Source organism: Chelonus insularis, unplaced genomic scaffold (assembly GCF_013357705.1).
Source record: "Chelonus insularis isolate UGA/USDA-ARS -01 unplaced genomic scaffold, ASM1335770v1 contig_318_pilon, whole genome shotgun sequence".
Lineage (NCBI taxonomy): Eukaryota > Metazoa > Arthropoda > Insecta > Hymenoptera > Braconidae > Chelonus > Chelonus insularis.
The window spans coordinates 28,414-41,115 of record NW_023276488.1 but is presented as its reverse complement, the minus strand read 5'-3'; the positions used below and the strand labels follow the sequence as shown (position 1 = coordinate 41,115).

The window sequence follows — 12,702 nt, the reverse complement described above, 5'->3', positions numbered from 1 at the left end:
ACTTTTTTCCGCATTTGTTTCGAATAAAACGAAAAAAGTCTGTTTTTAGTCAAGAGTTGCTTGAAAAACATGTGACGTGCTCGAACATTGTATTTAATTTGAAGAACATTACAAACACAAGATTGTTTCCTTTTCACTTATTACTCTCACATTTTTTTTAACATACAGGCACTCTATCATTGGAAGCCTCGTATGCAAAAGCACTTAAATCAAACATAAAATACAAAAAAAAATTTAATTTTAAATTCACATGGAGAAGTTTTTGTTTTCTATAATAATTAGATTAATCTCGCTTAAAATGTCGAAATGAAATACTATTTATGCATACTGAGAGAAAAAATGATTTCAAAAAAGGAATAAATTCATTTAGTAAAATATTTCCTTAATAAAAAATTTATTTTGCTTCCACTTGGTAAATATTTTCAAAAATAAATATTATTTTTTTTTACAAAAATATGAATTCAAAGAAAATAAATATGTATACACATTACTACATTTCCTTACTTAAAAGAATTTTTTGTAGAAAAAATTTATTTTCATCCATTTTTTATAAGAAACATTATTCATTCAAAAATTATTAATACCATTTACTACTTAGTGGAAACAATTTTTTTCTTAATTTGATTTTTCATTTTTTATCTCAGTTATCAACTAAATAAACTTAAATGGTATAATTATTCATAAGAAATACAATAAACAATGAAACTCCAAGTTTATTTTTACACTTTTTTAGAACATGCAAAAGTAAAAAATTTCGACTAGCTGCACGTTCATTACGATGGTTTTTTTCATAGTAAATCAACAAAACCAATTAAATTAATAAAAGAAGTTAAAAATTATTAACCTTCTTCACAGCACCACTTTCTTTTCATCTGGTTATGCTGACTATAAATTAACGTTTATGTTTTATCTGTAGATGGTCCATCATTACTCGAATTCGTCTTACTTTTTGATTCTGACACTGTTTCTTTGTTAACATCTTTACTAGTATTTGGCGTGATTCCAACCTGATTAACTTGTTCATTTTGGCTAGAAAGATCACTTATACGCCGTGATTTCTTTACATCGATGACTGGGCCTTCAATTTTTCTTTTACGTTCTACAGTTGTCTTCGATAATTCTACATCGTCGTTCGCTTTTAATTCATTTACTTGTAGTACTTCTGTTTTAGTTACAACATCGACATAACACATTCTTTCAGGTTCAAATGCTGATTGGCTATCATTGTTATGACTGGGAGTATCATAACATGGTGTTGTACTCGGAGCATAAACATTCTCCAGCTGTTCATATTGACTCAAAGATTCACTACTACGTTGACTTAAATCAGATAAATTGCCCGGTTTTTGCATTTCTCGTGGAAATAAATCGCGTTCAAATGCTCGGAGTTCAGAATCCTTTTTCTCTTGTGCTCTTGCAACAAATCGAGTTATCGTGCTTGGTACTGGACTGGTGCCAGCTTTTGTGAACAGCTGAATCGGTCGTTGAAAACCTTTTGAAGGGTGTGGAGGAATAGACACGACTTCACATTTAGTAAACCCAACTTCAGATGATAAAAGATACTGAGTAAATTTTTCCGGAAAGAATTCGATGCTGTGATAAGTCCGATAGATTCTTTCCTAAAATCCAAGAATTAGTTAAAGTGAATATACATATTATATTTAGATATATCTAATGAGTAATAATAAGATAATGCTTCAACTTACAGTCAGAGCTTTCTTCCTTCCATAACTTGACCAACTTTGAGCTTCTAATACTAAAACACCACCCGGTCGTAACTGAGCATGCATTCGCTTAAATGCTTGTTTCAATCCGGCATCACCAAAATTTAAATGGATCCATTTTGTAATGGAAAGACAAAGTATTGTATCAAATTGTGGTTGTTCTGATGTTAATAAAGAATCATCTTCTAATACATAATTACCCTAAAACAAAAAATAAACATTTTATAAACGATTGTTGAATAATTAATTTTAAATTTAAAAGATAAATAAAACTTACCTGCACAAAAGTAACATTATATGGAAAACCTTTATGATCATTATTTTTTGTAAAACCAGGAACATCGATGGGGCCATAATTGATAGGCATGGACATGGGAAAAAAACTAGTATCACAATCAGTATTGACGTTTCCAGCATCCTCGTTACTCGCAGGCGATCGAACACAATTCACATATTGTTTAATATTTCTCCTTGCAATTCCTATTAATTTACGATCTATATCTATCCCAGTGACGCTATGAGCTGTGAAATCCCTCGCAATAGAAAGTGTTATATGACCAATATTACATCCAATATCAAGAATATCTTTATTAAAGAATAATTCTTTTCGTTGAGCAAAAATGGTTAATCGAGGATCGATACCGTGATGTGGATTTCGATAGCCATAATACCTATCATAGTTTCCATATTGAAATCGAGCATTCTTTATTCGAAAATTTGGTAATTGAAGAGTTTGGGGCCCTTTCTTTTTTTTATCTTGAGTTGGTCTGTGTGGTAATCGTGGTTTCCAAGCACCAGGTTGAGGAATCACAGGACTAACAATTTTATCTTTGACATCTACTTTTCTTAATCTTTTATCTTTAGCTTCATCCAATCCTTTTAAACGTAACTTATTTTTATCCTTTTGTGGACTTTCGAGTTTTTGATCCTTTGTTGGCTGTGTTATCACAATTGGCATTATTGTAGTCGTAACTGTTGCTACTGTTGCAACGGTTGGTGATGCTACTGCTGTAACTGCTGCCACTGATGCTGCTACTACTACTGGTGTTGTTCCTACTACTAATGTCGGTGTTGGTGGACTTGGTGGTTTTATTGAACCTTGGGATTCATTAGAAGTAACTTCTTTGATAACAGTAACATCTTCATTTGATGGTAATGAAGGCAACACATCTTCAATAGTTTTTTGTTCAGTAATTTTGTCAGTTTCACTCCCACTTTGATTAACATCTTCTTTACCAGAACCAGATGAAGCCCGTTTTCGCTTTCTATTACGTCGTTTAGAGCCTTTCTTTGTTGGTGAAATCAATTGCTTTTCATATTCATCATTATCATTGCAATTACTTAAATTTAGTGGATCACATATATTTGGTGGAATAATCACTTCAATAGTCTCCTTACGATGTTTGGGAGTTGGCAAGGGGCTTGATTTGGGAGTTACCGCATTCATTGCTCTATTTATTTCTTCATCTTGCATACTGTTTAGATTTAATGGATCACATATGTTACCACCGAGAAGAAACTTTGTAGGAGGTATTATGGCACCTTCCTTCTTTCTCCTTTTATAAGGAGGAAAAAATTTACCATTCCCTGTAAAACTTTGTAATCTTTTTCGGCCAAATTTAAAATGACGACTTTCATCATGTTTGTGTTTCTTATAAGATTGATTAAACAATTTTCTCGATTTATCATTTTCCTTTTTGTTGACGTGACCTACTTTTGTAGGACGATCTACTTGTGCTGATGACATTTTTTAGCCTAAAATAATATATATTTATTAGTAACCACAATGACTATAGAATTCTATACTAAAATGAATCGAAGTGATAAAATAGTTATCAGAAAATTGTTGGGCTTAAAAAATTAACTAATCATATTTTATATACTTTATTATGACGTGGAATAACACTGTAAGGAAAGAATAGAAGAAAATTTGAAAAAATCCGACAGTGATGAAAACATTTATTACAAAGAAACTTTAAATTATAAAGTATAAAAAACAACATCCGAATGAAAAAGATAAACATAGATATCATGTTAATAATTATGTTTAGCATAATTTTCCAGAATGCAACCGGCAATTTGTCTTTATCAAATTATCACTGTAACGACTGAAGGGTTCATGTAAAATTATCGTTCCCGCGTTAGCACATGCGCATACGATAGTTTATATACTCTGAGAGCGAATGGTCTGTAAAACCCAACATTTCTTTCCGTATTTTACAGCTTTATTGTTGTCTTATGGTTAAATACATACCTTCAATTAGCCTCACGTCACTTATACTTGCTTCTAAACACACTTAATACTTGCATTAAGCACAATAATACGCAATATCAACGTAATATCTGGCGCACCCTATCTTAAACAACTCAATGTGCGCCCATCAACGATGGCGAATAGCTGCTTGGCCACTCTGATGTCTACTTCACCACCATTTTCCATGTGGGTAGCGCTCGTGAGCCCGAGGCACGACCTCTTCGGCTATTATCGACTAAACTCGGAATCCCGCTTAGCCAAATTAAACTAACTTCATTTCAATTTTAACCGTTGATAAACTAAATCAACAAGATAAACAAATAATAGGTCGCATTGTATTGGAGGTCATACTTTCATCGCATCAAAACTATTGACCTATCAATATTGCCATAAATAATTTTCCATTAATAATCGTATAAATAGTTTCGCTAGCAATCAACTATTACATTACCTTAACCTTTATTTGAGAAAAATTTTCATTGCTCATTTGTTCAATTGGAAGATAACAAATAAAATGATTGGTGTTTAAATGTCAATAGTACGAAATTAGCTATAATAAAGATCGTTTAATTACGGTCCATTATGTCACAGTTTATTAGATTAACGTGTCAGAAAAAATAATATTCCTGTAAAAAAAAATTGTGTATTTTTTATTTCGATTAGACTCTTCGATAATAGCAATAGTTATCAATATATATATATATATGCATTTTATTATAACAATTATCATAACCTTTTGCATATCTAAGTATTGTAAAATGCCGAGAAGTCAATTCAAAATTTTTGAACATAGTGATTTAAATATATCAACTCCGAAAACCTCAAGACACATAAAGAAAAAATTATTTACTTATTTTCCTAAAGATGGAGAACCACAAGTAATTTTTTTATTCAATAAAGTTCTATTTCATTATCTTAAATTAAAAATTTGATTTCAGTCAACATGGAGCGAGGTTATTGTGAATAAACAGTTATCCTCGGCAAATACACAAGATTTAACACCACCGTCCGTTAAATTATTGACAACACAACCTCCAGCTCCCACGAAGCCACGAAAATATATTAAAAAAATTGATTTGAAACCAAAAAAATTAATCTTCAAGGATTCAGAAGAGCCTGAATCAGATACAGTACACTTACCAAGAGTTTTCAGAATCCATTCTGATGAAAATATTCCTGAAAATATATTAAAATCTAGAAAAGATGTAGGAAATGATAGAAAATTAAAAGACAGAAGAAGGATCATAAATGATGATAATAAAGAAAATTGTGTGGCAAGAGTACGTATAAAAAGTAAATCAAATTTGATAAAAGCATCTAGTATTTCATTATTGTCTCAGCAAAAAAATGTCCATGTCCAAAATGGACTTAAACACTTTAGAGTATGAATAATTCAATTTTTTCAAGTTGTTGAGAATGATTTGTTTCAATGAATTTAATTATTCGTTTAATATTCTTTCAAGTAGAAGATTGTTAACAGTACAATGCAAGTATATCTGTTAGAATAGAGTTTAGAATACATTGTTAGTAATAATTAGATTAATTTATTTATTTTTAATTCTTGAAAATTGTATCATCTTATAGAGTAAAGATATTTTAATTACTTTAATCGATTATGTATATTTTATCTAAACACGTCAAATATTTATATTTTGTAAAAGCAAAAAAAAACCTTTGTAGCACTTCACAACAATTGCTAGGTTATGATATTGGATCGATAAGAAAGTTTCCTTCGAATAAATTTCCTATCGATGCTGAAGTTGATAAATATGATCTCCTCATATGCTAGAGCTGTTGATAAATATGGTAATCAATTTTAGTGGAATTTTTAAAAATTTTAATTATAATATATACAAAAGTTATAAAAAATATTTTTAAAATTTCAGAAAGTTTTTTTTAAATTTATTTAGATTTATTTAATTAATGAGATAAAATTAATCAAAAATCAATATGTATGAGAATAGTTGAAAAATATTTATGCTGTTAACTTCATCTATTCTTCAAAATAATTATGATTGATTATTTTATTTTGTATTCTCAATACAATTATTAACTAAACAGTTTTTTTAAAAATGAATTTAATATATGATTAAAGAAGTAAATTCATATAGTTGATTTTACGTATTATGACAACAAACAATTTTATAAAAAAAATATCTCTTTTATCTTTAATATTGATTATTTGTGCTACATTTTGAATACATGTTATTGGAGCATTTCAGGTTCTTTTGCGATTCAAAATAAATAGAAATACGTAAATATATTGAAAAATAGGGAAAAAATTTCAAATTTCTTCCATAGTAACTACTTGTATTAACGGTAATTTTTAAAATCATAACTCATCAGATTTCAGGGCTAATGATAAAGCATTTGTCATGATAATTATACAGTAGTCCGAATATATCATTTCTAAGGTTAGTTCAAATCATAATTAATAGAATACTCAAAGCAACAATCTCCGTTTTGCAACACTTATAATAATTATTGCAGTATTTATTGCCTTGAAAACCAGTTTAAGCAGATAAAGCTGATGAATTTCGTATTTCACTTTTTGTTATAATTATATCTAAAGATGCGAATCACAGACTCGTTATATTTTCTCATCATCATCATGCGATTCGAATTATCGACTTGCGGACGAATTATTTTAACTCTGAGGTTGAACTTTAACTTGTGTGTTTGGGATATAAATTATTTAGGTTAACCAGTAGAGCATTTTGATACTGTGAATAATATTTCAAATAAATATAAAAAGACTGTTTTAATTCGTTTCAACTTTTCTTATTTGAATCTTGATAATTATTAAAGACATGCTGTCGAGGAATATTGAAAGAACTTTTTTCAATTTACAATACATATACATATAATGTAAGAGTAAGAAAAAAAATATAAAACATGTTAATATGTATGACATTTTATGCTTGGAAATCGTTATGCTAATCGTCTAGCCTGAAGTTCGGCAGGGTCATCAGGCCACCATGACGTCAACGGATGCGGTGACCCTAAACTACCAGGGCCCCTCTGGCTTATTTCAAATGTTTCTGTATATCAAAATGATTCTAAACGCTATTCTATAAACTGATCATATCTCATATTATTATACTCAGCAATTTGGTAACAATTAATTCCTAAAACATCTTCATTATATTGAAGCCGTGGAAATAAAAAAAAAATAAAGTTGCAAGTGACCATGAAGATATTGTTTAATTGAAATGCTTAGATTCCGATATAAAAGAAAATGATAATCTACGTAGCCCAATTGGCTTGTTCCTGTAACGTCTATGTAGTAACTCGAATAGCTTATACTACAAGCAAGTTGAAATAATGTATCGGTTTAAGACAGTGTTATCACCCCTCGTAACTGTTCGCCAGTGTTGCTAACCGCTCCGCAACCTATAGGTTATCTCTACCGCCCTCCATTCGATTTTATGTTGCAATCGCCAGTCGTTTTCAAGCGACAGCTCCAGAAACATTTATATAATAATACATATATTAATTCTTTAAACAAGATGTCTTAAACATAAGGAGTGATTTCTTATCAATTTTGATTACAACATCATGTTGCGAATTCACTTATCAGCGCTGTCTTCACATTTTAATTACATATTACCAATACTATTGAAACAGATATATTTTTAATCAAATAAAATATGTATAATCATCATTTCTCGAACGTCAAATAATAAAATAATTTAAATTTTTTTTTGTGGATGCCTAAAATAAATTCCACTTGGGTAACTCGAAAAATATATGAAGAACATTTTGATTTAAGATATAAATTAAATATTTTTTCTTGAAAATGTGTTTAATAGTGTGAGTATCCATTAGCAGAGATATTTAGTTCGTTTTGAAGTTTAAACTGATGCTTATTGATGTATACATAGATACGTTGCTGTTTTATCCATAGAAATACTATAACGTCCTCAACAAATATAGGAGTGGCTGTCATGGAATTGGTGACGAAAAAAGAACAACAAGTCAAAGGAAAAACGAATGACATGATAGAAAAGAGCAAAATAAAAGGGATATTAGACGGATTAATGTTTATATGTTTAAGTTTTACGTCCTGGGCTTTGTGTCATTATTATCGATATTACATAAAATATAGACAATTGTTTTGCACTTTACTTTCTTGATACAATTAGGTGCGGTTTTATTTTATTATTTTCGTGATTAATAAATATCGATGAGTACTTTTACGCGCCATTGACGTCTGTAAATTCTTGTTGAAAACGCGTTAATAAGAATCCATTGTGCTTAACGTCAATCAAAGTCAAAGGGTTGTTGAAACGTTAGACATCATAGTTGTTTAGCTTGTACTTGCAATGGGTGTGGTATATCTGCGCATGTATTTGTATGAAATATATTCTAGGGTAACCATCAGACCGATGCTCAAAAGAAGGTAGAGGAAGGATCGGTCGAGCAGGGTGAGCTTGATTAAATGGAAGCCCGTCGACGGCGTCCAAGGAAGCATAGCCACACCCTCAACATGTCTCTCTTGTTGGCCCAAGTACACAAGTTTAATTCAAGAATCCACGGCAACTTGGTCGTAAATTAATTCAGCGTTAAGGGAAAAAGTCCAACTAAAAAACAAAGTCATAGCTTAATAATTAATGATAGTAAAAAATCAATTATTAGAAAGTAAAAATGCTCGGTCAATACCACAAAACTTTTGTTATATTCCTAGATGACTAAGATAATCTCTATTTTTACAATTTCGGCTATTATTTTCAGCTTGTCTCACTAATGACACCCTGTGAATTATACGCTCGTTGGAACGGTCAGTCTTCGAAGCTGACGTGGCTCAAGAAATATGTCTTCAACGGTCTTTTTCTTTTTTTTTTTGTTTTCTTTGGTATTTCAAAATATTAAGTAAATGCATAGAAGACCTTTCATTTATTCATCCACACGTTGGAAAAGTTGAAAAAAAATTCCAAATATTCTAACTTTCTATATACACAAACATACATGAATATGTATTACATTAGAATGAAGTGATTTAATACAAAAGATCTCTATAGTTTTCAAAATATCTATCGCTGCATTTTTGTTTAATGATTTGATATAAATAATAATAATAATAATAATAATAATAGGCTTAACAAGAAGTATTAATGTCATGATGAGAAAGTATATCGATGATATGAAGAGGATAAAGAGTGGGCTAAAGTGTAAGGTGAAACATTGAAGTGTGTATATAAATAGGAAACAGGTGCAGACGAGAAGGCGACTGGAAACTCACTGGGAGAGGACACGAAGAAAAAAAATATAAGTAAGGATGAGGACGATGTATGTTTCAGTAGTTTGTCCCCTTCTCCATTTTAATTTCGTCTCGACGCATCGACGCCAAGCCTTGCCGTAAACGAGGCGTGTCCCCGCGAACGACACGTCTTCGCTAATTGCAATCTGAAGAACGATTAATGCGTTACAAAAAAGACTCTCGAGAAACCAGCAAATCCTGACACGATCGTGCGAGTCTTGAATACTTCAAGTGTTATTGTCTGAACAAATAAGTGAAGACATTTCTGATTAATAGACCTGCAGTTTTACTTTTTAGTGTATCCTATTTACTGAAGTGCTTACTTGTTCTGAAATATTACTTAAGATAGGTAAAATATATTGCATATGTATCTTCTTTATACTATAATTAGATATTCAATCTGCAAACATTGAATGACATTATCAGAGCAAAGTGAAGAAAAAAGATTAAAATTTGAAAAGAGAACATAAAAATATGAGGTTAGAAGGTCTCTTTCAGATAGATCAATCGTTTGTACATTATGAACGCAAATACTATTTAGTAATTACGTAATTAAATGTATTTAGTAATCTGTAGCATTCTATTATCATTAAAGCATTAAGATGTTTCTAGAAAATTTCATTTTTATTGATATATTTTTAATCAATTAGATAAGAGAAATATTTTGTTGAATACGGAATAGAAAAGTAGTTCTTTTTTTTTAATTTTTCGATAAACGAAAATTTCTAATTTATTTTGTTGTATCTCTTGCACTTTTACTGTTCTAGGAATTTTGTTTTTGAGACCTGAATAATAAATTCTAACTTCTAAACTCATTGTCAAGGTAATGGAATACATATGACCATGTCTTTTCACCTTTTCTAACAAGTAATTTTTGGATACATTCTATTTCTTCTTGACTCCCCACCACAAAACTTCTTCCCGCGCATTTATACCGGCTTCATTCCCACTCTTGTTGCTACACACGCGCAAATGTGCGTTGGCGCACGCATGCAGCGACAGAAAGAAAAAAAAACAGAAGCAAGAAGTGAGTAGAAATCCCGTGTGGCCTCTCCTACTACTTCTTTTGTTAATGCGCAGCTTAGTACGCGCACAGCTTGCGAGTCCTTGGCCAGCCTCCGACGCGCAGCTCAGTTGCGTCGCGCACTCTGCCTCGTATAGACATATCTTACATTATATACATATCGTTTTTTTCCTCATTAACTTACTTTCCCTTTTGGTATTCAAAAATTTTGTTCGGTGTTCAAAAATGAGATTTAATTATAAAATTTTAAATTAAGTTCATAATAAATTTTTTAATTTCCTAAACTTTTTTATTCAGAATGCACAAAAATATTTATGAGAATATCTGGTTCGATTCTAGTGTGGCCGTTGCGTGACTCGTTTTTTCTACGCATCTTTTTTTGAGTCCAAATGAGCACCAGGTTCGTGAGAGTCCTACCGGAAAAAGTTCTCGTTATTCTAGTTTTCATTGTCTCTTAAGTTTTTTAATTTTTTTTTCTTTCAAATCTGCTCTTAGCGTGCGTTGCTATTTATGGAAATACATATAAAGATTACGCTGAAAAAAAAGAAACATCGTCGCGGACGGTTGAAATATGTAGTGTTCGTTTTTAGATGTCTGCAGTGCGGTGACGAAGCGGAAAGGCTGTCGAGAAGGTCACTGATAAAGTTTAACCTGTAAACTAGTCAACGATTTTATTTATTGAATCAAAACGTGTAGACAAGTGAATCTCTCATCACTTCTTTAACGCAAAATTTTCGATGCACAATTTTTGGAGGAAATAATATCGACACACCCAGTACGAGTGGAGACAATAAATTGGAAATAATAGCTTGTAAAAACGCGTACGTTTCGCCGGCATCAAAACTCAAAATGGACGTCGGCATCGTCGGCCTTTATCTGACCGACAAGTTTCATTGAAGAAAGAAAATTCACTGTTAGTCAAGCCATCACATGGAAAAGTATGCGGTTTTTTGAAGAGAACTAAGAGAGAAGGCTGAACAGTCAGCTCTCAAGGTGAGTAAATTAATTCGCGTCTAACAATCATTTACGGCGCCATTTCGATTAATTTACATCATATAATTAGTCATACAGTTTTACGTCAACTTGTTTGGGTAGAAAATATGCTATAATTCGAGGTTTATACTTCAAATCTTTTAGAGAAAATTCCTGTATAAAAATAAATTGCATAAATATCAGGTTTATAATTCTCAAACTCGAAAATTATCTTTATTGAATACTTGAAATCATTTCTAACGGCTCAAAGATCCTTGTTGCTACCCAACGAGTATGAATTCGAGGAAAGTGGACAGAGGTCGTCCTTACGCTTCCGGCGAGCTCCACGAGGGTCGCATGGCGGAATGTAATTCGGAAACAGCCGGCAGATCTTTTTAACTGGCGACACGCCCATCGTTTCTCTTCATATACATTTTGCTGGTAGGGCTAATTTAATTAAATTTTACGCTAGGACTTTAGGCGTATCGCTTTGTCCTCATTTTCATGCAGTTTCCGGTTTCCAAATAATATTTTTATAAATCACTCAAAAATTATTTGCAAAACTCCTTTACTAAAATCTTTTTACAAAATACCTTTAATTAATTAGTATAATTTTATATATTAAGTTGATTTCCGCATATAGAGTTGAAAGTCTACTGTTGGATTTTTTTTTATTATCAAATTTGAATAATTACTAAGAAAGTATAATTTATGTTGAGTAAAAGATTTCAAATTCCTGTAAAGAACTTAGTTCTTCATTGACTGAAAACTTATCTTCTTACAGTAAGTAATAAGTAAAAAGACCAATTATCTACTCGCGAACGTTAAAAAACTTGCCGAAGGCATTTGAACACTTCAGACGATGAAGAAAGAGAAGGTTAGTGATGATAATAATAACCATTCCCACCCAGTCTGTAAGGTATATGTACTAAGTGTACGCCTACTGTTCCTGACGAAGCAAGTTACACCGTCGCTGGCAGCACCACGATTACTCCCTCATTCTAACTACCTCATCGTTGAAAAAAAATGACAAAAAATATTGCTATCATCCAGTAAATAACTATAACAATAACGACAGAATGTAACGAACTTCACCACGTGTTAGCTCATAGATTGCTGTATATTTGTGAACATAATTAAGTATGAAAATGGATGTTTTTAACGTTTTAAAAAAGTCAATTGTGATAAAAATATATATTTAGGATAGACAGGATAAACAGCTGAGCCAATAGAGTATTTTAGGGGCTCATTTTCAAGGACAAAATTATCATAAAATTCTCGTAAGCATTGCAAGGTCAACGCAAGATTCATTTTATATCTGAAAGAATAGAAAGTTTAAGGCCACGTGGTCGCATTCTAAAATTTTAATAGTCTAACTGCAGTTTTTTGAAAATTTACTCCATTAAAAAAATATATTATTTAATTGATTAATTTATGCATATGTGTATATATATCTGTATATTTAATT

General features: G+C 31.2%; 2 protein-coding genes across 2 annotated transcripts; one reads left to right on the top strand and one right to left on the bottom strand.

Moving 5' to 3' along the window:
• Positions 1-645: 645 nt before the first annotated feature.
• LOC118065640 (probable RNA methyltransferase bin3) lies at positions 646-4,327 on the bottom strand. Its single transcript, XM_035081066.1, has 4 exons — positions 3,979-4,327; positions 2,002-3,479; positions 1,707-1,925; positions 646-1,619 (listed from the first exon to the last, which is right to left on the bottom strand). Exons 2-4 carry the CDS (start codon positions 3,469-3,471, stop codon positions 900-902), a joined length of 2,409 nt encoding a protein of 802 aa, XP_034936957.1. The 5' UTR covers positions 3,472-3,479; positions 3,979-4,327; the 3' UTR covers positions 646-899.
• Positions 4,328-4,413: 86 nt separating this feature from the next.
• On the top strand, positions 4,414-5,455 carry LOC118065641 (uncharacterized). Its single transcript, XM_035081067.1, has 2 exons — positions 4,414-4,856; positions 4,917-5,455. Exons 1-2 carry the CDS (start codon positions 4,683-4,685, stop codon positions 5,364-5,366), a joined length of 624 nt encoding a protein of 207 aa, XP_034936958.1. The 5' UTR covers positions 4,414-4,682; the 3' UTR covers positions 5,367-5,455.
• Positions 5,456-12,702: the final 7,247 nt, after the last annotated feature.